General features: G+C 42.4%; 1 protein-coding gene across 13 annotated transcripts in view; it reads left to right on the top strand.

Moving 5' to 3' along the window:
* The window catches only part of ARHGEF33 (Rho guanine nucleotide exchange factor 33), a 124,111-nt gene that overhangs the window by 43,947 nt on the left and 62,488 nt on the right, over positions 1 to 17,676 (top strand). For 9 of the 13 annotated variants that reach the window (XM_051842971.2, XM_051842972.2, XM_070069219.1 and 6 more), the window contains 5 exons: positions 2,057 to 2,200; positions 5,173 to 5,337; positions 5,658 to 5,779; positions 7,016 to 7,158; positions 17,382 to 17,441. In XM_051842971.2, coding sequence (XP_051698931.1) covers positions 2,057 to 2,200; positions 5,173 to 5,337; positions 5,658 to 5,779; positions 7,016 to 7,158; positions 17,382 to 17,441 — 634 coding nt within the window. The remainder of the gene's footprint in view (positions 1 to 2,056; positions 2,201 to 5,172; positions 5,338 to 5,657; positions 5,780 to 7,015; positions 7,159 to 17,381; positions 17,442 to 17,676) is intronic. The other 4 variants (XM_070069220.1, XM_051842978.2, XM_008254492.4 and 1 more) reach the window with 1 other exon arrangement.

The raw sequence follows: 17,676 nt of genomic DNA, 5'->3' as shown, positions 1-17,676 counted from the left end.
TAAATAGTTCATTTTGCTTATGTATTTTTAAAATTATAATTCTGTTAACATGAGAAGGGGTCCCATCATTAAGGCAAGAGATGTGATATCATGCAGAATGTTTCAGAGGATATGCAACCATTAGCATTATAACTTTTCAAAACACGTGGCCAAATATATTTTGTATAAGTATAAATTAATTGAATATATTGCTCCCTGCAATATAATCTATTTTCCTTTGAGTCAAGTATTACCTATTATCTTTGACTCATAGTGATTTCATATACAGGAACTTATCCTAGGGAAATAATCTGAAATATATGCAAAGATTTAAGCAAAAAGCATTATTTAACAACATATTTCATTATAATATTAAAAAAGTATAAACTATAAATTTTCGAGCCGGCGCCGTGGCTCAATAGGCTAATCCTCCACCTTGCGGCGCTGGCACACCGGGTTCTAGTCCCGGTTGGGGCACCGGATTCTGTCCCGGTTGCCCCTCTTCCAGGCCAGCTCTCTGCTATGGCCAGGGAGTGCAGTGGAGGATGGCCCAGGTGCTTGGGCCCTGCACCCCATGGGAGACCAGGAAAAGCACCTGGATCCTGGCTCCTGCCATCGGATCAGCGCGGTGCGCCGGCTGCCGCGGCGGCCATTGGAGGGTGATCCAACGGCAAAGGAAGACCTTTCTCTCTGTCTCTCTCTCACTGTCCACTCTGCCTGTCAAAAAAAAAAAAAAAAAGTATAAACTATAAATTTTCAATAAAAATAAGGGGACAGGTAAACTCTGGCATATTCTATATGATGGAATACTTTGTAGCCACTAAAAATAGACTTAAAGAACAAATTGGAGGGACGGTATGGGGGGGAAGCCATTGTAATCCATAAGCCGTACTTTGGAAATTTATATTCATTAAATAAAAGTTTTTTTTTAAAAAAAGAACAAATTGGAAGGCTGTGGAAAAGGGCTTATAGCAATCTTAGATAATAAATGGAAGGGACAGTATAAAAGTGTATCTTTAGTGTAATTTCAGGCATATAAATTTTATATCTGCATGGACTAAAATGGAATATAAATGTTAATGGTTACATTGAAGTAATGAGATTTGGGATGATTCTTCTTTTTCTTCTTTATTTTTCTCTGTAATGAAGGTAAACTAAGAAAATAAGTTATCTGCCAAAAGGACTTCTAATTAAAAAATAATGGGAACCAGTCCTACAGTAATAGGTTTCATCATCAAAACTGCCATTGAAAGTTTTCTAGAATTTGTAAGTGACCATTGAGCCTCAGTTTTTTTGCCATTGAGGAATGTCCTGCTAACATCAGAGAAGTTAACTCTTCTTGGCCTTTGGTGCATCCAGGAATCAGTAAAATGAATTTCCAGAATACCAGTCTTCACCCCCACTTCGAAAGGACCCATAAGGGTGATTTTCAGGGACGACCTCTGCAGAGAATGTAGAGGAGTAAATAGAAAAATTTACTCTCAACATTCAACTCGCTGCTCATTTTGTCTTCTAGATCATTTTGTTGCTGGGGATCAATAAAGAGGCCTAAAACTTGCAGGTGGAATTTGGCAGAAAAACTAAGATTCTTGGTTTCTTCTTCATGGTTTAGGAGAAAACCCAAGCAGTTACCTTGGCATCCTTGCCATCATGTACTATTTCAAAAACACTTGGGCTTTTGCTGTTAGAGAATTGAGTGTTGTAGAGATTTGGCCTGCATTGTGGAAGTTTCCCAAACTTTGACATTTATGACTTTGTAGACTTCCCAAGGTACAGGCCAGTCTCTGGAATTTGCTTCATAGTAGCCTTCTGACCTTGGTAATGTGGCAGAAAGGAAGGGGAAGTCTGTGTGAAAAACAGCAAGTGAAAATTGAGGCACATTTAGCTTTGAGGCCTGAGGGGTTTAGGTGGAAAAAAAAAAATGGAAGACATTGACCAAAATTCATCTTAAAAAGAGTTAAGAAGCCAAAAAGAGGAAGGAAACCAGAGAAACAGAAATTAAGAGCTGGAAATAGGAAGAATTCGGACTCTCCTCCCCCATTTCTTTGAGCCTAAGAAGCCCTCTGTGGTACCCTAGGCCTCGAAGTACAAGTCTTCCCTGAACCTACCTCCCGTGGGAGCGCGCCTCCAGCGGCAGGATGGAGGGATCATAACCTCTCTAGAGCAGCTCCATGAAAAAATCAACGAGATGAGGAACGTGTTCAACTCGCTGGAGAACAAGGTAGAAACCATTTCTAATCCTTGGGGTGGGGTGTGGGATGTCAAATGAGAAAGCTCAAGAGAAAGCCAAGAAAAGATGTTAAGACACTGTCTTCCCGGTATTTTTTATTCACAAAGGAGTGGCCGGGTTGATCCTGGAACACAACACCAATCTGAAGTAGCTACAGAAATGAAGCGCCCTAAGCATCTTAAGAATGGCATGTTGTCTCAGGTGTGTCATTGACCTTAGGGTGGCTTCCCCTCCCTGGCTGTGAAGTTGTTCATAAAGCAGAAGAGTTACTTCAATAGGAAATACCTAAGGGGCTCGAAGAAGCTTGAGTACATGGTGAGAACAGTGCTCACAGCTCACGACAGTTCCAGAGTTCCAAGAGTCCATGTAGAACGTGCCTGTTAGGGAATCATTCTGATGGTTCTTTGTTTTTGAGAGCTGGAGCTCTACAGGGGAGGAAAAATCTTTTACCCTAAGATTCTATTGTTGCTTTTTGACTTTAGGGGAAACTTCACACAAACACCTAAGGGAGCAGTGATGATGAAACCTATTTCTGTCGGATAGTGGTTCCCTTTTCTTCCCAAGTAGAAAACCAAAATGCATGTCAGGACACTGAATTCCAGGTTTACTTCCTTCAATTTTAAAACCTGCATACATTTTGCTTTGACTTTACATAACCATCAGTGTTGCTTATTTTGTTCATAGAAGATGAATTTACATAAAGAAAATTGCCTGATTAGAAAGTAGTTGATTTGGTGAGTTAAGCCATCATTATGACTGGATTAGGGCATGTGCCAAAAATCCACCATAAAGATTAATTATAAGTAAAAATGATTGGAATGAAAACCTATTCATACTACTTCCTAGTCTTCCTGTCCCCAAACACTTGGCAGGTCCTGCTTGGCGGTCCATCTTCAAAATGATCTTTTCGGGACCTCTTATTTACCCCTACCCTACCACCAGTTCTAGACAGCAGCCCCTTGTGAAGCACAGTGAACCGTGAAGCACTGAATTTTAAAAATATGATATTTTATAGTGGTAGGTGTCATTGCAAGCTGGAGTCGTTTGGACATCCTGATTCTGAAAATGTTTAGAAATGTACATTTGAAGGCCTTTCATTCCTTGGTGGAAGTTCTTAATGACAGAATAAACCTTAAACAATTCTGTTTTAAAGAGGGATGTGGAGCAAAGATCCTCTACTTAGAGTACAAGATCATAAATGTCAAGAAAGTAATGTTGTTATTAGCTTATTGTCATTATATTCTTAACTTACTGTCTGTTGAAAATTCTTTTTTTATTTGTTCAATAAATAAAACTGAATTTTAGAAGTGCTCCATTTTCTCTATATTTCTGTTTGTGCTTAATTTTCGACTTGCTGCCTAAGGGGAAAAGAATTAAAATTTATTGAACACACATGTACTAAGCATGTGCCGTGGTAGGCACCTTAGCTTCATTTACTAACTTAATTCTCAATACACCTCTGTGAAATAGATACTATTAACTATTTTATGGATGAGAAAACTGCTAGAAAGAGGTTAACCAACTTGCCTAAGGTCTTAGTACTTGTGGAGAGGGCTAGGTTTTGTTCCCTATCTGACTCCAAAATTGACAGTTTTTCATGGTGTGCAAGTTGACAATGTAGTTCAGTGTGTGTGCACTGCTACATAACCAGGCTTGACTGCTGAAGATGACACCATTACCACCAACAGGCTGAGCTCCTTCCATTGTAGCTATTTTTGTGTCTTCCTTATGCATCAAAGCCCAGTGTCATTGAAAATGCAAGTACATCCTTTAAAAAAAAGATTTATTTATTTATTTGAAAAGCAGAGTTACAGGGCAGGGGTGGTGTTGAGGGAGAGAGATAGAGATAGAGAGAGAGACAGAGATCTTCCATCTGCTGGTTCTCTTCCTGGATGGCCATAAGGGCTGGAGCTGGGTCAGGCAGAAGCCAAGAGCCTGGAGGGGCCCAAGTACTTGAATCATCTTGTACTGTTTTCCCAGGTGCATTAGCAGGGAGCTGGATTGGAAGTGGAACAGCCAGGACTGGGACCAGTGCTCATATGGGATCCAGTTTTTCAGGAGTGATCTAACATACTGCACCACTGTACCAGTTCCAGAATAAGGAACCATTACGTCCTTTTTCATGGTGCCATCCAAGAATATTTTTTAAAATAGAAATAAAGTCATCTTCATTTTCAAAGAAACTCTCAGTAATACTTAGTTGTTATTCTTTTTATCCTTTATTTTCTTAAGGAAAAAAGACTGAATTTCCTTATCTTCTCATAATAACCAGGGAGAATATGGCCTGTCTATGTATCTTCGCACACTGAATTTCAAGAATTGCTAGATCAAGATTGTCTTGTACATGAATATATTATTTTCCAAGTAAATCTCCTTTCAAAACAAATAATAGCTTGCAGGAATAATCTCTTTTTTAAAAAGGTTTATTTATTTATTTGAGAGGCAGAATTACAGACAGAGGGAGAGACAGAGAGATCTTCCATCTGGTACACTCTCCAAATGGCCACAATGGCTGATCTGAAACCAGGAGCTTCTTCCAGGTATCCCATGTGGGTGCAGGGGCCCAAGCACTTGGGCCATCTTCCTCTGCTTTCCCAGGCCATTAGCAGGGAGCTGTATGGGAAGTGGAGCAGCTGGGACACGAACAGGTTCCACATGGGATGCTGGTATCGCAGGCAGAGGCTTAACCTACTATGCCACAATGCTGGCCCAAGGAGTAATCTTAATTAATTGTTTACTTGTTTGTCACATATCAACATTTAGCATGTGCTATATAAACAAGACAGTCTTCCCTACATGAATGAGGCCAAGGTTGCCTTCAGTTATCCAAACTTCAGTATACTAGTAAAATCTGTAAGTTTGCAGGAGCCTGATTGCTCAAACAAAAGAAAAATTCCAGGGACAAATGGTGCCATATGTAGTAATTTATAGCAAAGCAAATTCACTTGTCATGCCTTATTTAGTTGCAGGCCCTAGCCTCGGAACTCAAAACTGGATTCACAGAAGCAATGCAAGAACTGACAAGAATTCAGCATGGAGAATATGCTCTGGAAGAGAAGGTTAAGAGCTGCCGATGTTCCATGGAAGAAAAAGTTACTGAGATGAAGAATTCCCTAAACTATTTCAAGGTGGGCCCCTCTTCTAGTTCCCTGCTGAAAAGAGACTATTGGTCTTAGCAACAAGACTGGAAATCTTGCCTTTTCCCATAGCAGCCAAATATAAGAATTTTCTCTTTAAGGCCACTTACTAGTTATCATGGAAACATGCCTTTTTTTGTTTTTCTTTCTTGGAGTTCTTTGGTAAAATTAGGGGCCATATTAGAAGCAAAATTTTCTTTTCTCATTCATTCATTCAATAAATATGTATAAAAGCTTATATTGTATTAGATATTGTGTTACATAGTTTTACCCCATGTGCCAGTTTAAAAGTTAGCAACTTGTATTTTTAGGAAGAGCTGAGCAATGCCATGTCAATGATCCAGGCCATCACTTCCAAACAAGAAGAAATGCAGCAGAAAATTGAACAGCTTCAGCAGGAGAAGCGGAGAGAATCTCGAAAAGTTAAAGCTAAGTGAGTTCCTTAAAAACTCTAACAAGGTCAAGCATTTGGCTTAGAGATTAAGACACCAGTTGAGTAGTCTGTGTTCCAATTCAGAGTGCTAAGTTCAAAGCCCCGCTCCACTTCCTGACACCAGCTTCTTGCTGGTGCCAACTCTTGCTCGTGCAAACCTGGTACAGCAGATGATGTATCAAATAGTTGGGTACCTGCCACCTCCGAATCAAGTTTCCAGCTCCTGGCTTCAGCTCTGGCCTGGCTCTGGTCATCATGGGCATTTGAGGAGGGAACCATAGGGTAGGAACTCTAACTGCCCGTATTTCTCTCTCCCTCTCAAGTAAATAAAAATTTTAAATATTTACCCAAGGTAAAACCATAGCAATGGTTTGTATGGAGATACCAAGAACAGATTTCTCCACTATATATTTATGCAGCTAGCTAGCTATGGTGCTCCATGAGCCAGCACATAATGGAGGTTATAGAGCCACAGAAGTTGGTTGACATAAAAATGGATGGTAGCTATTACATAGAAAAATGCATTTAACAAAATATAATGTGAAACAAAAATGATATAAAATGGCATGTATACTTGGGTTACAACTGTAAAAACTCATATAGACAACTGGAATAACTTGAATAACAACTTGAAAGATATATATTTTAAAATGATTATTGTATTAAGATAGTGGGTTAACCAATGATTTTCTTATAAGTTTTCTAAAACTTTTTTAATGCTATTATTTTACTTCCATAATGAAAATAAATTTGTTAAACCATGTCTCAACCAAATATAATCAAGTTAAATTTCTCTACTGAGCAAATATAATCTTTATTATCTTAATATTATAAAATGTAAAATAGAAATATGGAAATAATATTAGTGTGATCCTAGAGAATGAGCTGTTGTTTTCAGTTGAAGACCTTCTGTCTGTCTCCTAGTACCTTGAGGTGCTTTGTTATCCCAAGCACAATATCACTACTAAAGATCCTGATGGTAGAGATGTCAATAACAGAAAAATAAGAATGTAGATACTATAATTAGAAAAGGATTTGTAGAAACTTGAAGTTTTTTCCTCCAGCTGATGAATTAAGTTGAAAAATATGAATTGCTGGTATTGGATCATTTTTTATTTACAAAAACAGCAATTTATATATTTCAGACATTTTCCTAAGTTGTTCTGAACTGAATCACCACCTTGCCTATTATGTACTAAGAATGTAAACAGTCTTGTCTACATTTCTCTTCCCTAGGAAAACTCAGAAAGAAGAACATAGCCCACAAGCTGGACCTGCACAAGCACAGGGAAGTCCTTTCCGTTCCATCAACATCCCAGAGCCTGTCCTTCCAAGTGAAGATTTTACCAACCTTTTGCCTTCTCAGGCCTATGAAAAAGGTACCATTCACAAAATCATATTGATCTAACCATGTGTGTTTTCATGATTCCTAAGGCTTAAGTAACAAGTCCTCTGTCTTTACTAAAGGAAAATGGTGTGTTGCCATTTTTTTCCCTTCTGTTATTGAATTTACAAGGATTCAGAGGATCTAAGAGAACATGAGCATGTTCTGAATTTTAATGATTTTCTCTTTGGAGGAAATACAATCTGAGTTCTTCTAAGTTTCAGTTGAATTAAAAGCAATTTGTTGCACAATCAATATTATACATCCCATAAGTGAGAATATTTTTTAAAATAGTCATTCTAATAAAATATGTTATTGGTGATGTAACTGAGTACCTATCTTTCTCTGAAAACCAGATCTGGTGCTGTCTTTTGGGCTGAAACAGTAACCAGACACATCCCTAATCCTGTTAGGATAGAAATTAGGAGATGGCGTTCAAGAGTACTGAGAAAACTGGCTTTTCTAGGAATCTTAGTTGTTGAGTTATATTGAACTCAGGAAAAAGAAGCTAAAAACGTTTGCTATGTCTTTGTAGACTCAACAAAGCACCTCTACACAGAAAAAGGGAAGGAGATATTGTCATTGTATAGATGATCTTTCTTCTTCCTCTTTGGTCTTATGTAGAAAGCACTAAAAAGATAGGCTCAATAATTTTTCACCAAGTGTGAATTCCTCAAAAACGGGGTAGGTGATTTTCTTTTTTATTGGGAATGGAGCAATTTGGTTTATACATTCACAGATAATAAGCGTGCTCTGAGTAACTGAATCTAAAAACCTAAATCAAATTACTTTTAATGGGTATGCTTCAAAGTAAAGATTTGCTTTTCTAAATGTGATGTTTAATTTTTTTACCCATTGAGTAGTTATTTTAGAGACTGACAGGCACAGCCTGGGAAAACTTGATTCATCTGGGGAGCGGATCCAGTACTTTCCGTATGACATGGAGAGCAATGTGTACTTGTCAAAGGTGGTACTTGCTTGGGGAGAATACAGGATGAGCTTGGAAAGTAAAAGTCAGGTCAAGGCCAGGTCAATGACAGATAAACATGTTCACAGATGTAAAATGAAAAATTGTATTTGTAAAGCAATTTCTGTATCTTTAGTCCCCAGGGAAAAGAATAGTCACAGGATTTGTTGAATCCATTGAAAACAGCTGATCCAGATAATTCCAGTGTCCATATGGTTTTTTTTATTAAAGATTTATTTATTTATTTAAAAGTCAGAGTTACACAGAGAGAGGAGAGGCAGAGAGAGAGGGGTCTTTCATCCGATGGTTCACTCCCCAGTTGGCCGCAGTAGCTGGAGCTGTGCTGATCCAAAGCCAGGAGCCAGGAGTTTCTTCTGGGTCTCCCATGTGGGTGTGTTAGGGTCGAGCAGCGTCCGCCGAAGGAACGACTCCAAGAGACACTCTCATGCAATCAGCAAAGGGTTTATTCAGACCAGCATGCTGGGGCTCTCTGAACATGCAGGAACAGAGCAGCCCCGAGGAGTTGAGGGTCAGGGTTTTTATAGGGTTTTCAGAGACATTCTATACATCATGCTACCATCTAGCAAATCATCTCATCCCGCGGGAAATTCAAAGCACATCTCTTAGAATTGATTAGTGCATCCAGTGGCAGGAATGGACCTACTAAAGTGGTTGGATGGCTTTGGGGTTGATGCCTTTTGAATTGATTGGCTGAAGTATAGGGTCCGAGCTGATGGGGTGTACGTGCTGAACTGCAGGGTCTCAGGTAGCTATCAATCACCTTATCTGCCCTGAGAAGACACCAGAAACTCTAGGTATTTCTCTGTTATCTTCTAATCGGCTGTTGCTAGGAGAGTTTATCACAAGGGGAGTTCATTTATTTACTTTTAGGAGCTTCTGGCTCAGAGTTCAGGGCCTGGTCAGGCGCAAGTTACAAGATGGAGGCCTAATTAAAATAGTTACACCTTGATCCAGGCTCAGGTCTCACAGGTGCAGGGGCCCAAGGACTTGGGCCATCCTCTACTGCTTTCCCAGGCCATAGCAGAGACCTGGATTGGAAGAGGAGCAGCCAGGACTAGAACTGGCGCCCATATGGGATGCCAGTGCTTCAGGCCAGGGCATTAACCCGCTGCGCCGCAGCGCCGGCCCCCATATAGTTTTAAATTAGCTGTTTGGTTCCTTCCTGCCATAAAGATGTGGTCATAGTTTATTCTACTGAGTTGCTTCAGAAATTTGGTAATAATGTGCCATAATAAGATATTCTAGATACAACTGGTGGCAGCTGTTGTTAAAATTCAGGATTGGGGCTGGTGCCGTGGCTCACTTGATTGGTCCTCCACCTGTGGCACTGGGTTCTGGTCCCGATTGCTCCTCTTCCAGTCCAGTTCTCTGCTGTGGCCTGGGAGGGTAGTGGAGGATGGCCCAAGTGCTTGGGTCCCTGCACTCACATGGGAGACCAGGAGGAGAGACCTGGCTCCTGGTTTTGGATCAGTGCAGCACCAGCTGTGGTGACAATTTGGGGAGTAAACCAACGGAGGGAAGACCTGTCTCTCTGTCTGTCTCTCTCTCACTGTCTTTGACTCTACCTGTCAAATAAAAAAAGAAAACCAACAAATCAGGATTAAAAATTCAGACTTTCAGAAATTGGCTTGCCCACTCTTAATTATAAAATGGCTCCACTGTTATCTATTACCCCCAAATGCAGTAGTTTAAAATAGCAAACGTTTGTTATTTCACATTTTCTCTGTGTCAGGAATCTGCGTAGCTTAGCCGGCTGCCTTTGGCTCAAGGCCTCTCAGGAGGTTGCCATAATGGTGTGAGCCATTGCTGTCATCTCATGTGAACACAGGCAGCTGGTGTCTGCTAGAGCAAGTGATCTAACAGAATGCTCAAGACAGAAGCCACAGTCTTTTTTTTTTTTTAATTTAAAAGCAAGATTTATTAGAGTCAAAGACCTCCAGCCAGAGTAGCATGGAGGGGGCTCCAAGAGATGGAAAAACTGGAAGGGGTCAGTGGTACTGGAGTTTTTAAGCACAACTTTGGGGAAGAAAAAAACTTAACATTCAGTTACAAGGCTGGGACAAAACCCAACAAAAGATCTGATTTGCAATCTTTTATCCTATCAGGCTTGCTCATGACAAAACAAAAAGAGCCATCAGAAGGATGGGATACCTAATTTACTTTATAATAAACTAGGAGCTCAGAAGGAATCGTCACTCCCTTGCTATTCTCATGATAAGATAGGAAGCTTTCAAGGAGTGGGCAGGCAGGCACTTTTGACCTTGCTAAAGATTTTGCACCCTTAATTTCCACTGGGACCACCCTGACTACCTATTAACCTATCTGACTCCTCACATTCTGCCCCCAGAAGAATGGACCCTAACTTCTGTTAGGGGAACTGGGAGATGTCTGCTCTGGTTGCTTCCTGCTGAAAAGGGCGTCTTTGGGAATGGCAGTCAAGACAGGGTTGCAGCAGGTGGTGGTGTCTCAGCAGGAGGTGGCTTTTTGAGGAGATGCAGTGCCAGCTTGCAGAAACTGCTTCCATCCAACCTTTCATGTGCATGGCCGTCTAGGATTTCACTGTATCAAGTCTGGAGAAAACGAATCTAACAAGCAGATCAAACTTACAGGGTCTAAAACAAAGAACAGAATCATTATTAGAGGACCTAAGAAAGTTGCTGTCTAAACAACAAATAGATACCAACAGAATGGGCCTGATAACAATCAGGTGGGCTGTCAGGCCTGATCAGCTGTGAGGCTCAGACCTCTCTCTCTTCACATGGGGTACCAGAAGAGACATCATAGAGATGTGAGCCTCCTTGGGGAAAGCACCCTGTTGACTTTCATTACCGAGCTGGCCTGAATAGAAGATAGGTGACATCTCTAAAAGGAAATTTACAGTTCTGCCTGCAATGTTACTGACCCTACTTGGCCATCCCCTCAACAGCAGTGGTTTCTTTGGAAGCTGGGCTGAGTGAAGGGCTTTTCAGCTAAGAGCCAACATGGTATGTGGTTCTGAACTGGGAGTCCTTTGGCTCCAGGGCAGTTCCATTTCCAGTGACCCAACTCTTGGCTTGCAGAGCTGCCAGGGCTCTTCATAAGCTGACTTCTACCGAAGCCCTGGTTTTCCATATCGAAAACCAATGCCATTTGCAGTGGACTGACCTGTTAGTTCTCCTTGATGGCAGATCACTGTGAAAGCAGCCATTAATTGGCCTGCCACCTACCTTTTCATTGCTTCTGCTGCCTAGCTTCTTCTTCCTCATGGTTTCTGTTAAAACAGACCAGAGGAGACCTTTAAGAGGATATAAGTCAAGGGGGTGCTCAGTCCCATTCCTAATCTTTGGCAGCCTAAGCTAGGAATCTACAATCATAGGCATATTCTGATAGTGGTTTTTCTGTGTTGTAGACAATGCCCATGAGGAAAGCTATGGGTTCACTTTAACATCAAACATGATGACCATCTTATCTATAAAATTTGAACTCATTATTAAAGCTTTCTCCCCCTTCATTTGATTTGAAAAGGGAGGTTTTGCCTGTTTATTGTGCCCATGGCAAAGTAAATCTAGCTCTGAAATCAAAATTTAAACTCTCATTTTGGCTATGCTATTATTACAGAAAAATGTCAGCCATCCCTTTTTAAAAAAAATATTTATTTATCTGAAAGGCAGAGTTACAGATAAGCAGAGGCTGAGGCAGAGAGAGAGAGGGAAGGGAGGGTAGGTCTTCTAGCCATTGGTTCACTCCCCAGATGGCTGCAACGGCCAGAGCTACACTGGTCCGAAGCCAGGAGACAGGAGTCTCTTCTAGTCTCCCACACGGGTACAGAGACCCAAGGACTTGGGCCATCTTCTGCTGCTTTCCCAGGCCATAGCAGAGACAAGGTTTGGAAATAGAGCAGCCAGGACTCATGCCCATATGGGATGCTGGCACTAAGGCAGTGCCTTTACTTGCTATGCCACAGAGCCGACCCCAGCCACTCCTTTTATAAGGTTTAGAGATCTAACCATACATCTTAATGGAGAGTCCTTCAGAATAGAATCATTTTCCCATCTTGAAGAGAATAGAGAAGTGAGGGAACAAGTCAGACTTCCCAGATCACTTACTGTCAGTAACTTAATATCAAATGAAAACTTAGCAAGCAATTGTAACTATTAAATACAGCTTACGAAAACATTGACCCAAAGGTCCAATGCCTTCTGTAAGGTGTCTGGCGGGCACGTAACGGATCTTCCCAGGCAGACGAATCAATTAATCCACAGGCTTTTATTGGGGTTCCGCTCCTGGGAGAGGTTCCCCGGTCCCAACAGAGCAACAGAGCGGGGGCCAGGAAAGTCGCACGTCAGAGATTGGGAGAGCTCCTTTTATAGATTCAGGGCATGGGAGTTAAAGGTTGAGGCGGGTCTGATCCTCATTGGTTGACCTTTAGGCACCCGCAGGGACCTTGACAAGGACTTTCTTCCCTGGAAGTAGGCCTCTCCATTCCCGGATGTGTAGGCCTTCCCTCCTTGCAGATCCCAAAGCTACCACCTTCTATAAGTTTCAGGACAAGAATACGTGTATTTGGAAACATCGCTTAAATATCCAACACAAGTGTAACTTGTTTGGCCAGCAAACCCAAGTACTGTTAGGGTTGAGAAGCATCTGCCGCCCAAGGAACGACTCCAAGAGATACTCTCATGCAATCAGCAAGGGGTTTATTGATCCAGCATGCTGGGGCTCTCTGAACTCAGGAATAGAGCAGCCCTGAGAAGTCAAGGGTCAGGGTTGATCCAGCATGCTGGGGCTCTCTGAACACGCAGGAACAGAGCAGCCCCGAGAAGTCAAGGGTCAGGGTTTTTATAGGGTTTTCAGAGACTAGCAAATCATCTCACACCATGGGAAGCTCATTAGCAAATCAACTCACACCTCGGGAAACTCAAAGCATGTGCGGGGAGTTCAAAGGCCATCTCCTAGAATTGATTGATGCATTAATGGCGGGTGAGGCAAGGGTTACACAGCTTTGGCTGCTTATCCTCACACAGGTGCAGCTGTAAAGATAAGGAACTGAAACTATACAACCCCCGCCCCACAGGGTTTCAGCTTTGGGGAAGGAGGTTTGGGCCTGCAATTTTCTAGCTCAATTCTTCATATAAACATGTCAATGACTTAAGCATTTTTAGTTTCTTTCTACCAACAAATTTAAAACATCTGGTACAGAGATTTAGGTCACATGAACCAAAAAACATATCTTTGATTAATTTAGCAGTTTAAATTTGAGAAATCTTTTATCTATAAGCCAATTAAAACAGAGCCCTTAATAAATAAATTTTCCATGTAGACATACAATATGTACACACGTGTAACTAACATACAAAGTAGAACAATACAGCAGTTTCCTCCGTAATAGCTTCTTTTTTTTCTTTTTCTTTCTTTTTTTTTTTTTTTGACAGGCAGAGTGGACAGTGAGAGAGAGAGACAGAGAGAAAGGTCTTCCTTTGCCGTTGGTTCACCCTCCAATGGCCGCCGCGGCCGGCATGCTGCGGCCGGCACACCACGCTAATCCGAAGGCAGGAGCCAGGTGCTTCTCCTGGTCTCCCATGGGGTGCAGGGCCCAAGGACTTGGGCCATCCTCCACTGCACTCCCTGGCCACAGCAGAGAGCTGGCCTAGAAGAGGGGCAACCGGGAAAGAATCCGGCGCCCCGACTGGGACTAAAACCCGGTGTGCCGGTGCTGCTAGGTGGAGGATTAGCCTAGTGAGCCACAGCGCCGGCCCCATAATAGCTTCTTAAAATCTTTAGCTGTATTTTCTGCCACAATCTTTTAATGACCTAATCTTGGAAGTGGCATTCAATCCTTTCCTCCATATTCCATTCATTGGAAGCTAAGCACTCAATTCAGCTCCCACCCAAGGGAGGGGCTTACATAAAGGCATAAATGCCAAGAGGTGAGGCTGCTGACCACAAATGGCTAATCCTCCATTTGAGAAAGCAGCCCCCTAATGTAAGCCCTGTGATGCAAAAGCTTAATTTATATGCCTTATAACTGTGTAACTGACAAGTTTGAAAATGTCATATTACAGGACTAAGCATGTTTTTCCTTTGGGTTACCTCCTCCACCCAAGGCATTTTCAAGAAAAAAAATTTTTAATAAAGTTTGCCTCCTACCCCTGACCTATTCTTGCTCAAGACAATCAAAAGCTATTCTTTTTGAAAGATATGTTCTACTTTCTAGCTTCCCTTTCTTAATTCCCATTTTTTCAATCTTTTCCTTTTTTTAAAGATTTATTTATTTATTTATTTGAAAGGCAGAGCTACAGAGAGCAGAGAGGTAGGAAAAGAGAGAGAGAGAATCTTTTATCCACTGCTTCACTCCCCAGATGGCTGCATTGGCTGGAACTAAGTCGATCTGAAACCAGGAGCCAGGAGTCTCTTCCAGGTCTCCCATGTGAGTACAGGAGCCCAAGGACTTGGACCATTTTCTGCTGCCTTCCCAAGCCATAGAAGAGAACTAGATTAAAAGTGGAGCAACTGGGACTCAAACTGGCGCCCATATGAGATGCTGGCACTGCAGGTGGTGGCTTTACCCACTACACCAGAGCGCCAGCCCTTCAATTTTTTCAATATTGGCTTCTGTCTTTAACATTCCATTGAAACTATTTTCTGATCTTTTTTATTGATAGTTTTTGTCCCCCTTGATATCTGCCTTTTTGAAACTTTCTCTTCATTTGGCTAGCACTGTGCTGCTTTCATGTTAGTCCTGCTTTCTGGCTACTCATTGGATTTTCATTTCGGTTCCTAATTCTCTCAGAGTAAAGTTTACTAGGCCATGCCTTAACTAACCTTTGATTTTCTCCTAAGATTTAGTTTTTGTTGCCTTCTAATTTTATCCCTATATTCAAGCATCCTGATATTCTCTTAGGCCCTGCATGCCACTCTGTATTCTCTCTCTCTGACCTTTAACACCTGTTCTTCCCTCTCCTTGTCTCTCTCTATCTCCCCTTCACTTTCCAGGCTAACTCTCACAAACCCTGAAAGTTCTCTAGACTGGGGCTTTAGTGGGCACACTTGAACGTGAGGCTGAGAAGCTATTATCAAAATCAGATTCTGGTTGAGCAGGTCTGGGTAGATCCCAAGATTTTGCATTTCTTTATTTTCTTTATTTATTTATTGACAGGCAGAGTAGACAGTGAGAGAGAGAGACAGAGAGAAAGGTCTTCCTTTTGCCGTTGGTTCACCCTCCAATGGCCGCCGCGGCTGGCGGGCTGTGGCTGGCACACCGCGCTGATCCAATGGCAGGAGCCAGGTACTTATCCTGGTCTCCCATGGGGTGCAGGGCCCAAGCACTTGGGTCATCCTCCACTGCACTCCCTGGCCACAGCAGAGAGCTGGCCTGGAAGAGGGGCAACCGGGACAGAATCCAGTGCCCCGACCGTGACTAGAACCTGGTGTGCCGGTGCCGCAAGGTGGAGGATTAGCCTAGTGAGCCAGGGCGCTGGCAAGATTTTGCATTTCTAACAGTCTCCCATGTGATGTCAATGCTGCTGCTCTGTGGGCCACTTTTTTTTTATTTTTTGACAGGCAGAGTTAGACAGTGAGAGAGAGAGAAAGGTCTTCCTTTGCCGTTGGTTCACCCCTCAATGGCCGCTATGGCTGGCACACTGCGCTGCACCAGTCCGAAGCCAGGAGCCGGGTACTTCCTCCCAGTCTCCCATGCGGGGGCAGGGATCCAAGCACTTGGGCCATCCTCCACTGCCTTCCCTGGCCACAGCAGAGAGCTGGATTGGAAGAGGAGCAGCCGGGACTAGTACCCAGCACCCTAACCGGGACTAGAACCCCGGGGTGCCGGCGCCGCAGGCGGAGGATTAGCCAAGTGAGCCATGGCGCTGGCCCGTGGGCCACATTTTAAATCAGGATGTACTAGAAAATACCCTGACACCAGCTTTCTTCATGTGTAATCCTTCCTCCAGCCCATCAAATCCAGGCCAGATGCCCCTCTAACAGAGTCTCATAGCCGCCAGTATTCCTCTGCCCGTCCATGTATCCATCCAACCAACCATCCATCCATCCATCCATCCCAGGTACTGTTTTCAGTGGTAGGGTATAGAAATGAACAAAACAATAAAAGTTCTTGCCTTAGAGAGCCTTTTCTTCTGACAGAAGCAGACAATGAACAAGATAAATAAAATATGTATATATGTATTATGTTAGATATGAATAAGTTAAGACTAAAATAAGTAGGGGCTGGCATTTTGGCACAGTAGTTAAGCCACTACCTGCAGTTCCAGCGTCCCATATGGGTACTGGCTTGATTCCTGGCTGCTCCACTTCTCATCCAGCTCCTTGCTAATGTTCCTGGGAAAGCAGCAGAATAAGGCCCAGGTGCACAGGCCTCTGCACCCACATGGGAGACCTGGAAGAAGCTGCTGGCTCCTGGCTTCGAATAGGCCCAGCCCCAACCCTTTTGGCCACTGGGGAGTAAACCAGCAGATGGGAGACCTCTGTCTGTCACTCCGTCTCTCTGTCTGTAACTCTGCCTCTCAAATAAATAAATAAATCTTTAAAAGAAGAAGAAGAAAATAAGTTAAGAGTGGTTATACTTTTAAATAGGGTGCCAAGTAAAACCTGTAGGATACTAAGGGGAAGTCATAGTGGGATTTCCTAGTGGAAAGAATTTCTAATAGGTCCTGATTGAGACATAACTGCTAGATTCAAAGAATAGAAAGAAGACTAATGGGGCTAAAGCAGAGTGAAAAAGGAGGCAACAGAAGGTGTGGTTAAAAGGAAAGAGAGGGGGAGTGGGGCAGACATTCTAGGGCTACAGGATCATTATGAAGACCAGCTTTTCCACGGAACTGGAAAGTCACTGAGGCTAAGTAGAAGAGTGAAGGAGTCTGACTTCCATTTTAACAGCATCTTTCTCTTCTCATTATTACCACCAGCACCACTTCTACCTCCATCACAGTCAAACAATAATCCAGCACCTATAACATGTCATGTACTACTTTAAGCAGTTCCATATATTAACTGGCTTAATTCTTAACAGTAATCCCATGAGGTAAGTACCACTATAATTTCTTTTTTACACATGAGAAAAATAGCACTTGCCACATTATACTGTGATTTTATTTATTTATTTATTTATGTTACTGCTCTGTCTCCCCAGCAAAACAGTAAAATCTGTGTGTCTGTCCCCAGTGCTGGGCTCATAGAAGGTGCTTAGTCTATGTTAGTGAAATGAACACTGAGTGGAAACTTTTCTTCTTCTGCAGCCCAGGATTCCAGATCCATTCATGTGGGAGATGGTAATGTGAAGGGAATGATGGGTCCTGGTAAGTGACTCTTCTGTGAGTTTTTTCCTTCCAGCAATTCAATCCTTCTCTCATCTGCCTTCCCTGCTTCTACTCCACAAGTCCCAAATCAGGCATGAAAGAACTCAGGCAAGATAAATCCTGTGCTTACTGAGACTCCACGATGTGCATAAGAGTAGGTCAATGACTCATTCAAACCCAAGGAGAGAGAAGGGCTGGAGAGGTTTAAACCAGAACCAGTATTCTCCATTCTTTC

The sequence above is a fragment of the Oryctolagus cuniculus genome, chromosome 2 (assembly GCF_964237555.1).
Source record: "Oryctolagus cuniculus chromosome 2, mOryCun1.1, whole genome shotgun sequence".
NCBI classification, from domain to species: Eukaryota; Metazoa; Chordata; class Mammalia; order Lagomorpha; family Leporidae; genus Oryctolagus; species Oryctolagus cuniculus.
Note: the sequence above shows the minus strand (reverse complement) of the source record. Positions and strands in the feature narration are given on the sequence as shown.